The sequence below is a fragment of the Dama dama genome, chromosome 21 (assembly GCF_033118175.1).
Source record: "Dama dama isolate Ldn47 chromosome 21, ASM3311817v1, whole genome shotgun sequence".
In the NCBI taxonomy this organism is placed as follows: domain Eukaryota; kingdom Metazoa; phylum Chordata; class Mammalia; order Artiodactyla; family Cervidae; genus Dama; species Dama dama.
The window spans coordinates 30,466,813-30,481,118 of record NC_083701.1 but is presented as its reverse complement, the minus strand read 5'-3'; the positions used below and the strand labels follow the sequence as shown (position 1 = coordinate 30,481,118).

General features: G+C 44.1%; 1 protein-coding gene across 1 annotated transcript in view; it reads right to left on the bottom strand.

Moving 5' to 3' along the window:
- The window catches only part of TRIM55 (tripartite motif containing 55), a 58,697-nt gene that overhangs the window by 35,759 nt on the left and 8,632 nt on the right, over positions 1-14,306 (bottom strand). Inside the window, exons 2-4 of the mRNA XM_061122825.1 lie at positions 11,558-11,790; positions 10,860-11,032; positions 2,037-2,202 (exon numbers count right to left, since the gene is read on the bottom strand). Of these exons, the coding sequence (XP_060978808.1) occupies positions 2,037-2,202; positions 10,860-11,032; positions 11,558-11,725 (507 nt within the window). The 5' untranslated portion in view covers positions 11,726-11,790. The remainder of the gene's footprint in view (positions 1-2,036; positions 2,203-10,859; positions 11,033-11,557; positions 11,791-14,306) is intronic.

The following is a 14,306-nucleotide window of genomic DNA, read 5'->3' as shown; positions in this document are numbered from 1 at the left end:
GGTGTATAAATGCATTTGTCTGGGAAGAAGCTTCACAGTTTTCGTCAAATTCTTAATGAAGACTGTGACCCTGCCAAAAACATTAAGAACACTGAATTATAGGCCATAGACAGCGAATAGCACAATCAAGCTAAATAATTCTAAGAACTGTTTATAAATTGAATGGAGACCAATATGTGACATCAGGGGTCCAACATGAATTATTTGAACCTTTAATTATTTGAATTATTGCGCAGCTCAGGATCAGTTTTTTTTTTTTTTTTTTTTAAGATTTACATATTTATTTTTGGCTATGCTGGGTCTTTGTTGCTCCATGCAGGCCTCCTCTAGTTGCCACGAGTGCAGGCTACTCTTTGTTGTGGTGCACAGGCTTCTCATTGCAGTGGCTTCTCTTGTTGCAGAGCGTGAGAAGTAGTTGTGGCACATGGGCTTAGTAGCTCCACGGCATGTGGGATCTTCCCCAACCAGGGATTGAACCCATGTACCCTGCACAAGCAGGTGGATTCTTAGCCACTGGACCACCAGGAAGCCTTCAGGATTAGTTTTACTAGGGAAATATTTCATTTATTCACCAAATACCTGTGATACACCCTTCTCTGTGCTAGATGCAAACAAATACTCATATATTAGACTCAGTCATTACAGATTTGAAACTAACATTCCACTGTTTCTAGGGGAAAACATTTTTTCAGCTTAAAATTCCCCTCAGACTCTTTTGACCTGAAACAATTTCACTGTTCATACTTAGGGAATGAATGGGACTCAGGAAACCTACATGCTTGGTCCAATTCGGCCTTTAGCTTCTCTATGGTGTTGGGCAAACCATGTAATCAGTTTGGACCCTACTTGTCTCACACATAAAGTAAGAGGACTGGACCAGAACAGTGGTTGTAAAACATTTTAAAGCTGCAGAACCCTTTTTCCAAATGGGAGCTAATATATAATCCCAATGGATCAAATAATGCTGCTTTGGCCAAACAGGAGCAGAACAGAAGTCCTGTCAGCCTACCTCTGTCCATCCCTCATGGTCTCAGGGCTCTGAGGGGAATGGTGTGACCCAGGTACCATTCAGTTCTAATAGGCTGTGACTTTGGGGAGGGGCAGGTAAAAGGAAAAGGCGGGTAAGTCATAAGTGGATGGGACAATAAATAACTGTACAGCTATTTTACTCAATCCTGCTTCTTTAGCAGTTTAGTACTCACTGGTTGTAACTGGTGTTGCCCAAAGGTTTGACTTCCAAATTTGATTCCAGTTCTATATTTGCTCAGTAAAACACTACTGTGGAATCTGTGATTCTTAGAGGAAGAAGCCGAGATGTGGAGCTGCTCAAATCCTAGATGCTAAGACTCGGTCACAGCTCTCTGAGCCCACAACCCCTCGTTCATTTGCATCAAATGGGTAAGTTCCTACCTTCCTGTGGGCCGTAGGCTGGCAGGTTAGCGATAAGCTGAGACACCCCAAAATTGCTCTTAATGAGGGGGTGATGCTGAGGCCCTGGAGTGGGGGGTGCAAGGGTGGCATGTGTCAGACCCAAAGGGGGCCTTCCAGGCTGACCTAGGGGGTCAATTTAACCCAGGCATGAGGACTAGCCTAAGGAAACATTTAACAAAATGCCAGTCATTGTAACTACACCAGATAGGAGTGAGGGAGAAGAGGCCTTGAGGAGGGCCAAAGGAATCTTTGGTTGAGGAACAAAGAAAAATATTCTTAGACTGGAGTAAGAAGTTATCCTTTTATTTCCTATGGGCTGAACCTCAGTGTTTGAGCAGCTTGAGCTGGGACTGGACCCCAGAATAGTATGCATCTTCAGCAACCTCTAATGGTGGAAAAATAGCGACCTTTCCCCTCCACACCCCTTCCTGACCCTCTGCACCCCACCTTGCCCACTGCCCTCCCGGGCATGCAGTAGTCCTTTCGGCTCTGCCAGTGCTCTCCCCTCCCCCGCAGCCTCTGGGCCCTCTGCTCCGGCCTGTGGGCCTCTCTCCTTCAATCACACTTGGAAGGGGCTTTGGAGGAGGGGCAGGAGGGCGTGTTACCTTCTGCCTCTGGAACACGTGAGTGAGGGGAGCCACCTGGCAGTCTTTGTGCGCCCCGAAGACCTTGCACAGAGAGCAGGTGGGCACTTCGCAGTTGAGACAGTAGATGTTGATGCGCTCATCTTCATGCTCCTCACACATGGGCTGGTCGGACTTCTTTTCTGGTCTGGGAGGAGGTAAGGTGGATGAATCAGCTCAGGTTGTGGCATAGCTGAGCGTGGTTGGCTGAACCTCCCTCCCCAACCCCAACGTACCCCCAGCAACCCTACACCAGCAACTACCAGGGCCCCTTTCATGTGCTCAGAGCCCTCCAAATTCCCTACAGGTTTAGCAGCAGCATCCTGACAAATTAACCAACTTAACCAGCCTGGGGGTGAGGACATGGAAACTCTGACTTGTAGTTTTTGCCAGTTTCTGTGGTGTGAGGGCTTCTCCATGGCTGATTTCAAGATTTAAAAACCAGCTAATGCAACTCCTGCAAGTTGAACACTGGATTCTTAGGCGCCGCTTCAGCACCAAATTCACGAGTCTCTCAAAAGACATTTTACAAATCCAGGTAAAGAAGAGGAGGCAGCTGAAAATGAAATCTTAAGTGTGCACTAGCTCTGAGGCCCATCTCCCCACCCTTGTGGCCTCTGGCCCCTGCAGGAGGAATGAGAGGTCTGGGCTGGGGAAGCCTAGATGTCTGATCATTCACCTCCGTGCTGGTTGGAAGTAGTTGTATGTAAGAGAAGAAAGGTCAGCGAGTGCTTTGTTAATTTGTTTGGGTCCCCTCCTACCATTAGCCCAGAAAATTAAACTTCCTGAGGACTCAGCAGTGGTTAAGAGTAGGTAGTCTGTGCTCAGTGGATGTGAACAATTATACTGAATACTTGAGGCAAAAAGGAAAATGCAAAATGCTGTTCTGGGATGTGGTGGTAAACCGGAAGTGCAAATTTCACAGATAATTCCCAAGTTTCAGTTTTCCCAATAGGTCAGCACCAACCAAAACTTTTCAGAGCTGCCAAGGTAATAATGGGCATTGGGTTTGTATGTGCTAGTGAGACGATGATCAAGCTATGAAGAGGCAGAGAAGGGCAGTGACAAGTCATTGGTACTTAAGGATAAACTGTTGGCTGCAGAATCACCTGGAGGAGCCCAGTTCACACAGCCGTATGCTCTCCTGACCATCAGGGAGGCTTAGGTGTTACATCAAGATCAAAATTGCGTCATCTATAGTGTTTTAGGCTCCCTCTGGAGACCATGGTGGGGGGTCCAGCCTACTGGAAGTAGAGCCTACTTATACGAAATCTGGAATTTGGATGTGACCTATCCAAAGCCCGAGGCTGTTAATAGTTTTCACAAGTGTTTGAAAAATTTAAATACAAGTTCAAAAGTTTTCCTCATTTTCCCTAACACATTATTTAGAAGCATCTCAGATTTGGGACTGAATTTTTATCTTATTGAAGTATACTTGATTTACAGTATTGTGTTAGTTTCAGGTATGTACAGCAGAGTGATTCAGTTTTATATGTATTTTTTCCAGATTATTTTCCATGATAAGGTTATTACAAGATACTGAATATATTCCCTGTGGTTTTCAGTAAATGCTTGTTGCTTATCTATTTTTTGTATAGCAGTTTGTATCTGTTAATCTCATACTCCTAATTTAGTCCTCCTCCTTTCCTTTCCCCTCTGGTTACCATTAGTTTGTTTTCTATGTCTGATGTGAGTCTCCTTCCAGTTTGTAAAGGTATAGTTTGTATGTAGATTCATTTATATTATTTTTTTTGATACCACATATGTGATAACATAAAATATCTTGCTCTATCTGACTTACTTCACTAAGTATAGTATTTTTCTATGTCCATCCATGTTGCTGCAGATGGCAATATTTCATTCTTTTTAATGACTGAGTATTGTCCCATTATGGGGCTTCTCAGGTGGCTCAGTGGTAAAGAGTTTGCCTGCAATGCAGGAGACGTGGGTTAATCCCTTGGTTGGGAAGATCCCCTGGAGAAGGGAATGACAACCCATTCCAATATTCTTGTCTGGGAAATCCCATGGACAGAGGAGTCTGGCAGGCTATAGTCCATGGGGTCACAAAAGAGTTGGACATGACTTAAGCGACTGAGCACGTATGCGCTATCCCATTATATATATTATTATTATCTGTCTGTTTCCGCCAATGGGACGTGAGCTCCAAGAGGGCAGAGGTCATGGGTTGTCTTCTTTTGCTGGGTTCCCAGTGCCAAAAACAGTGCCTTGCATAGAGTGGGCACTCAGTAAATATTTGCTGGATGTCTGAGTGAGAGGTGGAAGGGAATTTGCCAGTATTCCCCATGCTCTAAAGTAACACGGCTCCTCTAGAGAAGGCATGTGAACAATGGGGAGAGCTTGGTCACTTGACTCCCCTTAGTGACCAAGGAAGAGACCAGACAACATCTTGAAGACTACATTTCTAAATGACAAAGGTGGGACTTCCCTGGTGGTTCAGTGGCTAAGACTCTGTGCTCCCAATGTAAGGAGCCCATGTTCAATCCCTGGTCAGGAAACTAGATCCCACATGTCTCAACTAAGAGCCTCATGCTGCAACTAAAGATCCTGAGTGCCACAACTCACACTTGGTGCAGCCAAATAAATAAATATCTTAAGAATAGATGACAAAGGCCTCCAGGGGTTAGCTAGAGACTAGGAGTGGTGATTTGGTCTTTGCATCATCAGAGGCCTCACCACCTCTAAAACCTTCCCTCCTGTGTCTCTCCACCTCGGAATAAGTGTCAGTGAGAGTCTGAAGCACATTTCATCGGAGATGGTACTGCTGATGCCCTTCTGCCGAGATATTTCCCAAAGGTGGCCTTTGTCCCATGTGCTGTTCCGAAGTCAGCAGCTCTGACCAGAGACAGTGTTGTAGAGCTCAGACATTTGCAGTGTGTGCAATGCTGAAAATGTGGAAACAGCCACAGGCTGTTCATGTAGTTGTTGATTGTGATGACTTTTGGCAATACAGACCAAGGACTGCCTGAAATATTCCTTATTAGGCTTTTCTTGTTCAGTGTGGCTGCACAGCCTGAGGGGCATCCTCCACTTACACCTGGGTGTGGAAGGAAAACATTCAGACACCTCACAACACGTAACAGACTTGGGACAGACATGGTGCATAGAATAAAGATATAAAGGCAGTTTCATGAGGTGAGCGTGGCTGAGCTCTTCGCTGTGGTTTAGGACTCAGAGTCAAATGCCAGCTGTGTCCTCCCTACTGTCCCATGCAGACTGGTCTCTGGGAGTCTGTAGCCTGCCCCCTCTGCTCTCTGGGGCTTCTGGGACCATCCTGGAGTTTCCTGAAGGATGGGCCTCTGGTGCTGACATTTCAGGCATCACCTTTAGAGTCAAACTGATCTCAAAGCTTAATTAAGCCCAGTTCAGTTTCACCATGTGGTGGGCTTCGGGGCCTTAGGCAAGTTCCTTCAACTGTTTCAGGCTCAGCCTTTCCTCATATCTGAAAATTGGACTAGGGGTCTTCTAATTAAATATGCCAGGATAACATAGGCATTTGCTTATTTACATTTCCTGCTGAAATCCCACTAAAATGAGAGTAAGGGAATAAAAAGGTAGAAATCAGTAAGGACAAAAAATGAGCAAGGTGACAGCAAAGAAGAGATGGCAGGCAAATGCTGGAAATTGTGAACATCTGACAAAGAGAAGTCACCTGTTTGAACAGCATCTTGGTTCTGCTGATAGCCTTCTTGAGAGAAGCAAGCAGGAAGCAAACTGCCTCAGTTTTACAAGTTTCCCTGTAAAGGCCCTGGGATTGCAGAGCCCTGGCACCTGGAAGGTGAGAGTGTGGGGAGGGCTGAAAGGGGGACTTTTTGTACACTTTAGAGGATTACTTAAGGATGTGCTCCACAAAAACAATAGAGTAAACCAATAAAGGAGATGACAAAGGATCTAGGAAACAAGGGATTCATCCCAGGGGAAAGTAAATGTATCATAGAAAGTGAAGCCTAACCATGAAAGGGTTTAGCCCTCATTGCCTTCAGTGAAGTCAGTAAGTAATGTCTAAAACGGAAAAATCCAGGGAGAGGAGCTACTAGTAGTGGACACAGGGCTCTAGGTGATAAACGGCAGAAGAAAAACGGAAAGAAACAAACATGGCTGACTCTGGGAGGTGAGGCTTAGCGGCTGAGAGATGGTAGGGCCGGGAATGTTGCTCTCTTTAGAGGCCTTGCAGTGCTACTGGAATGCTTAAAATTATGTATACGCACAGAAATTGCTTTGAGTTGTCATTGCTGTTGTCTAGTCACTAAGTCGTGTCCAACTCTTTGGTAATCCCATGGACTGTAGCCTGTCAGGCTTCTCTGTCCACTAGATTCTCCAGGCAAGAATACTGGAGTGGGTTGTCATTTCCTTCTCCAGGGGATCTTCCTGACCCAGGGATCAAACCTATGTCTCCTGTGCAGGAGGCATCTCTGGCATTGCAGGCAGATTCTTTACCACTCAGCCACCAGGATAAAATATTTAAAATTTTTAATAAGGTGATAATAATAATCACTACAACCTTAGGAAGCATCACTACAAACAAAACTACAGGAGGTGATAGAATTCCAGCTGAGCTATTTCACACCCGAAAAGACAATGCTGTTAAAGTGCTGCACTCAATGTGCCAGCAAATTCAGAAAACTCAGCAGTGGCCTCAGGACTGGAAAAGGTCACTTCTCATTCCAATCCCAAAGAAAGGCAGTGCCAAAGAATTTCATCCCAATGTCAAGAAATGTTCAAACTACTACAGTTGCACTCATTTCACATACTAGCAAAGTAATGCTCAAAATTCTCCAAGCTAGGCTTCAACAGTACAGGAACCGTGAACTCTCAGATGTTCAAGCTGGATTTAGAAAAGGCAGAGGAACCAGAGATCAAATTGCCAACATCTGTTGGATCATCAAAAAAGCAAGAGAATTCCAGAAAAACATCTACTTCTGGTTTATTGACTGCGCTAAAGCCTTTGACTACGTGGATCACAACAAACTGTGGAAAATTCTTCAAGAGATGGAAATACCAGACCACCTGACCTGCCTCCTGTGAAACCTGTATGCTGGTCAAGAAGCAACAATTAGAACCAGACATGGAACAATGGACTGGTTCAAAATTGAGGCAGGAGTACGTCAAGGCTGTATATTGTCACCCTGGTTATTTAACTTATATTCAGAGTACATCATGCGAAATGCTGGTCTGGAAGAAGCACAAGCTGGAATTAAGATTGCTGGGAGAAATAACAATAACCTCAGATATGCAGAGGACACCACCCTTATGGCAGAAAGTGAAGAGGAACTAAACAGCCTCTTGATGAAAGTGAAAGAGGAAAGTGATAAAGTTGGCTTAAAACTCAACATTCAGAAAACTAAGATCATGGCATCTGGTCCCATCACTTCATGGCAAATGATGGGGAAACAGTGGAAACAGTGAGAGACTTTATTTTCTTGGGCTCCAAAATCACTGCAAATGGTGACTGCAGCCATGAAATTAAAAGACGCTTGCTCCTTGGAAGAAAATCTATGACCAGCCTAGATAGCATATTAAAAAGCAGAGAGATTACCTTGCCAACAAAGGTCCATATAGTCAAAGCTATGATTTTTGCAGTATTCATGTATGGATATGCGAGTTGGACCATAAAGAATGCTGAGTGCTGAAGAAAGGATGCTTTTGAACTGTGGTGTTGGAGAAGACTCTTGAAAGTCTCTCAGATAGCAAGGAGATCCAACCAGTCAATCGTAAAGGAAATCAGTCCTGAATATTCATGGGAAGGACTGATGCTACCGCTGAAGCTCCAATATTTTGGCCACCTGATGCAAAGAGCCAACTCATTAGAAAAGAACCCTGATGCTGGGAAAGATGGAAAGCAGGAGGAGAAGAGGACAACAGAGAATGAGATAGTTGGATGGCATCACTGACTTATTGGACATGAGTTTGAGCAAGTTCTGGGAAATGGTAAAGGACAGGGAAGCCTGGTGTGCAGCAGTCCATGGGGTCACAAAGAGTTGGATAGGACTGAGCCACTGAACAACAACAATAATAATCACAATCTCACAAGACTGTAAAAATTAAAGAATTATACATGATTCATATGTATAACACCCTGAACAGTGGCTGATACATATTCAACACATAATTAGTTTGGCTTACTGTATTTTAAAGTTAATTATCATGTTCATTGGCTTCCTTGGTGGCTCAGATGATAAAGAATCTGCCTCCAATGCAGGAGACCTGGTTTGATCCCTGGGTTGGGAAGATTCCCCAGAAAAGGGAATGGCAACCCACTCTAGTATTCTTGCCTGGGAAATCTCATGGACAAAGGAGCCTGGCAGGCTACAGTCCATGGGGTCACAAAAATCCAGACAGGACTGAGCGACTAACACTTTCACTTTAATCATGTTCATTATTAATATTGGTGAAATTAGTTCCTTCTCTCATCACCCCACCTCTACCCCCAAACTGCGGCTAGTTCAGCACCCGGTAGAAGGCTCGATAAGAAAGCCAGGTTGGGCATTCCCTGATGGTCCAGCATGGAAGACTCCATGCTTCACTGCAGGGGGCATGAGTTTGATCCCTGGTCAGGGAATTAAGATCCCACATGCTGCATTTCACAGAGGGCCTCCCATCCCCAAAAAAGAAGGCCAGGCTTTGTCGAGATCTACAATTTCTAGCCATTCTGTGGGAGGCCAGAGTTGACCAGCACCTGCCCTTTCTGCCTCCACTCCAATGTGGGCCAGGGTTTATCTCACTCTGTATATCCAAGTGATTTCAGAGTCTCCTCTTGTACCCTGAGGCTTAGGGTTCTGGGCTGGTAAAGCTGCCAGCCCTCAGGAACTGTGTTTATGTCCAAACATGTGCCCAAGCCCTGTGCACAATTGGTGGTTCTGCTACCAATTAAAAATGCCCCCAAAGCAAGTCTGAGGTAAGAAGCAGTAGCATAAGAAGAATTTGAGAATCACAAAAGCACCAATAGTCTACTCAGCTCTGAGTTTCGATACTGGAAATTTGGTTCATTGTTTTTATACAATTTGCCCACCTGCACATCATTTTTTGGCAGGTGTGCTTCACTGACTTTAAAATTAAAACCAGCCTGTGTCTTGCTTTACTCATGCTACAAATGCTAACATCTCCTCTTCTCTGGATTATGTAACAGTTACAGTTATTATTTCACATCATTCAAACTCTCACTGTGGCAGACAGCAAAACAGAAAACTATTGCAGTAAGTAGAATGTGTAGGAAAATTTATGGTGTCGCTTGGTCATCTGGCAGGCACTTAGGGAGCAACTATTCTGTGTAAGGCACTGTCTCAGACACTGAATCAGATGTTATATAAACAGCCATAAGAATCAGTTGGTTATTAATTGGTCGACTAACTTTTTAAGAGACAGTGTACCTATCTTAAAGTAGATAGATGTATGTATCTTAAAGTAATGAAATAAAAGGAGATCAGATCTTAATTATAACAGTGGTGCTTTCCTTCTCAAGAGATTTTGGAAGCCGGGGAACTTGCTGACTCAGTCTATCATCAGCAATTCTTCCAGTGCCATCTATATTGTGGCACTATCTAATTTAGTTTTGAATCTTAAGCAGAAATGAATAGCCATAGCGATTATAATAATTATATGTTCTATTTATGGAACAGCTTTCCTTCTAAGAGCCCCAGGCTCTTCGAGCCCGGCAGATGTTCCATGAATCTGTGTCTCCTACGAGGAAGCACAGTGAGGTCATTTCTAGATGGTCCCAGTATCGCTATCAAGCGTTGTGGACCAGACTAACTTGTGTACAGTTGAAAAAGGGCCCTTCACACCAGGCCTTCTAGGAATGGACTCCTGCAGTGCTGTCTCTAGGAAAGGAATTCTATAGCCAGTGTGATTCAGTGAATAAAAATGCCCTTTTCAAAAAAATAAAAAATGACTGATGTAGATGCTGCGTGTCAATAAGCAGGTACATGCCAAGAGTATACAGTAAGAACAACCTAGAGAATAGGGAAACATAACCTGAGCTCCATATTTTTTTTCCTCCCATGTCTCCAAACTCTTAAGTTGCTAAAGCCTGGAAGTCTGCCTTGCTTTGCTACTTTCCAGAGTCAATACCATGACTAACTCTGTTAGAGGGTTTTGTTTTTATTATTATCCTCTAAGTAATTTTAAAGTGAGACTGTCTAAACTAATAAATGGGCTGATCTTGGAAGATGCCATTTCTGTTTCATTTTCTGTAGAGTTCTGTGCTCTAGTTTTTTGGCTGTGTAGACTCCGGAGCTGTGAAGGACCTGTGACATGCGGAAACATCTACAAGGGATGGTGGTACAAGTTGCGCTTCCCTAGTGGTTCAGATGGTGAAGAATCTACCTACAAATGCAGGAGACCTGGGTTCGATCCCTGGGTCAGGAAGATCCCCTGGAGAAGGGAATGGCAACCCACTCCAGTATTCTTGCCTGGAGAATGCCATGGGCAGAGGAGCCTGGTGGGCCCCAGTCCATGCCGTCACAAAGACTCAGGCACAACTGAGCGACTGACACACAGCACAAGGCTGGGGGTGGGGGCAGTATTATGCCTCTTGCAATAACACCATCTGAACTAGATTAGTGTTAATGAGTTATTTCATTCTTAAATCGATACAAAGGCACCGGCATCAGTTTCCTCCTCTCCTCCCAAGAGGAACTCTCACTCCCACTGGGAAAGACTGACTCGGAAAAACATTTCCCCATAAAACAATTAGCTCATGATTGGCGAATAAGCATTCAGTAGAGTGACCCGCTAAAACAAACAATAAAAACAAGCGTCGAGCATGTCTGATACACAGACGAACCATACCTGGTGGACTCCTGCTTGTAGATGTCAATGATGTTTTCCACCAGCAGGTTCCTCTGAAGCCCATAGATCCCGTGTCTGTCCAAAACCACTTCGTGTCTACAGGATGGGCAGCGGAACCGGCCCCCGGAGGCCACGGTGGTGCCTCCTCTTGTGGGCAGGTACGGGTTAGAGGCCTGTTCTTGCCAAGCAAGAAAAGAGGGATTGAGTAGCGCCATAGGTAGCTCTCCTCAGGTTTTCTCTCCCCCTCTGTCACTACAAACAATATCAACTCCTGTCTTCAGCTTGCCCCAGATCACCCCGCAGGGCCTTATGAGCAAGTGGTCTGAAAACGTGGGCCACCACGGTCCAGTGCAATGGGCTGTTTTCAGCACAAGCTGCTTTTTCATAACCAGAAGTTCCAGCTAGAAACTCCAGCATTAATGTCTTGGGCAGTAATTCATTTACTGCCCAAGATTTTGAAACAGATTCCATTTTTTTAAACAAATATGATTCTTAGTATTGAAATAAAATTAGATTTGAGAGCAGAAGGCTGACAGCAAAGCACAAAGCAAATCACTTTAAAAAAAACTTTTTCTTTTTTTTCTTTTTTAACAAATGCAACCTTCTAAAGCTTTCTAAAGAAATTCACCTCAAAGTGAAGCACTGGGTTTGGAGACGAGGGAAACCTTTTCCACCCTCTGCATTCCCAACAAACCTACCTGGAAAATGTCACTGGCACATTTCCTACACAGGTTGTGCTGGCAGGGGAGGATGACCACAGGCTTGGTGAACATCTCTAAGCAAATGGGACAAATGAGCTGCTTCTCCAAGTTATCCATGGTCTGCTGCTCTTTGGAAAAAGACTTGTAATTCAAAGATGCGCTCATCTCCTGGCCGTCCCTGTGTGCTCTGCCAGGGAAAGGCTGCTCCAAACAGCTTCTGCAAGTGATACCTGGAAATAATTCCAAGGATTGGGTGATCAAGTGTCCTTTACGTTTCTTTCGGCGGAGGACATTGTTTCAGACCCAGGTTCACAGTGGCGCTCGAGCTGTTTTTAGCAGCTGAGGGTCACGTGGCATCAGACTGACTTGTCCATATATGCCAGTGACAGGAGGATGGATTCTGACAGGTGACAGAGAACAGGGGCCAGCATTCCCTCCCCAGGGAGTGAAGGGAGTGGGTGGGAGGGAGGATTACAAACCCCATTTAGACGGGGTTATAAGGAGAAGAGGTGAAGCTGACAGTTGTCAACAACAAATGCATATGTTGGTGCCGAGTCGCCGAGCTGTGCCCTCTGCGAGCGCTCAGTAAGGACTTGGTGATGGGCTTCCAGGACCAGGAGAATGCCCTTCAGGAGTCTCACTGTGAAACCAATGCCATGTCTGCCTTGAGAATTTAGGAAGCAGGTCACCAAAAGTGGCATGATCACACTGTCTTTGGTGAAAACAAACAGAACAGGTCTTGAATATCATTATCCTGGCTTCACAAGGGTAAGCAACTAAAAAAGACTTGCTTGGTGGTAAATATTTCATTTTTGGGAGGGTTGTGAAATGGGAAAAGTTCCAACTTAAAAACTGATTTCAAATCTTTTCACCATATAACTATTCACAAAATCCTAAAAGATCTAAAAACACCAGTTGATGATTCAATTTTTTTTTTTAAGTTGTATAATAACACTCTAGGGATTTCCCTGGCAGCTCGTGGTTAAGACTTCAACTTCCAGTGCAGGGAGTATGGGTTCAATCCCTGGTCAGGGAGCTAAGATCCTACATGCCTCACAGCCAGCAAACCAAAACATAAAACAGAAGCAATATAGTAAAAAATTCAATAAAGACTTTAAAAATGGTCCCTATTCCCCCCCCCCAAAAAAACCTTTAGAAAAACCCAAAAAACAAAAACATCTAGTATGCCCCTTTCTCTCCCCTTTTCCTATTCCTCTTTAATCCCATACCTCATCACCCATACACATGACCCAAAACACAAAGAAACTTTGACAGTCTTTAAAAATGTAAATTTAATTTGCTCCCAGAATCAGTAACGAGGTAGTAAGTGGCACATGAGGTAGCAGACCCATTATTTTATTTTATTTTCCATATAATGGGGGACAGATACCAGCACCATTTTCAATGCAAGTGAAGACAGAGTCCTGCTTCCATACCTGGGTTTTGTCTGGTCTGAAATACACCAGACCAGAAATACCTGGTCTTATTTACCAAGTTGATTTTTTAAAATGATAGTTTGCCTGGTCATTTCTGATCATTATTGGTTTGCTCTTAACTCATCAGTATCAGTTCTGATATTTGCCAAGATTTTGTTAAACAACAATTTCTCCTTTATGTTTTATTCAAACATTTAAAATCAGATAAAAAATGAAATAAGAAATACATGTCTATTTTTTTATGTAATGAATTTGCTGCTTTATTTTTCCTTGATTTTAAAAATCACATACAATGAAAACATTTGTTAACACAGCCCCAGTGTGCACTTAACTACCAGTAAGAAGCAGGTTCTTGTGACTGGTTATGTGTGCGTTTAGTGCTGTGTGCACCAAAAGCTTATTGAGAATCTAGTAAACTCTATTAGCTAGTAATAAGTTATATGGATTCATAAACGCTTCAGGGATCTTTGAAGAATTTTGTTACTCCTTTCAATATCTATTTAGCAACTGTAGTGAAGAAGGAAGTTGGTGACTTTTTTTACTGAGCTAATTCAGTTCACCTAGCCTAGGCAGTTAACTGTGTTTATTATTACATGGGCTGTAGTGGTCTGAGCATAATATAAGAACTGTTTGCTAAGAAAGATGAAGTTTATACTGTAAAAGTCCTTACAACTTTAGGAAAAGCACTTTAACAATATGCACTCTAGGCAAGCCTGTCCCTTTAAGAGGAATTCATTCTTTCGAAAAATATTCGTTGAGTGTTTATCATGTGTCTTGAAAGACAAACAAGATACCAGGCATTGTCTTCAAGGTGCTCAGTTTAACAATTAGTAGAGATAAGATGAATATACACAGAACCGCAGTACAGAATTTCAGGGGAATCAGGAGGGTTTCATGGGTGGAGCGGGTCCACTGAGGCACCTGGACACCGGTGGGTATGCCACTCTATGGGGCATAGGTGGGATTTCCAAGCAAAGGCACGGCCAGGGGAGCCAGGACTGCTCAGAGCCTGTGATGCTTTGGGCTGGAACACACACATGCTGCCAGCACACTGGCAGCCTGTGAATACTGAGCTGCAGTTTTTAACACACAATAAATTAGACCCCAGGGAGCCGTTGAGTGTCTCACAGGGACGGTTCCCCAAGAGAGCTATGCCTCGGTTAGGTTCATCTCACAGCAGCAGCTGGGGTATCTCACGCAGCCGGGTCAGCATGAAGGTGACCCTGCTAAAGACCAGACAGAACATTGTTGCCAGTAGCCCAGGTGAGAGGTCACGACAGCAGCACCGGGTGATGGACTGCAGTGGGGAA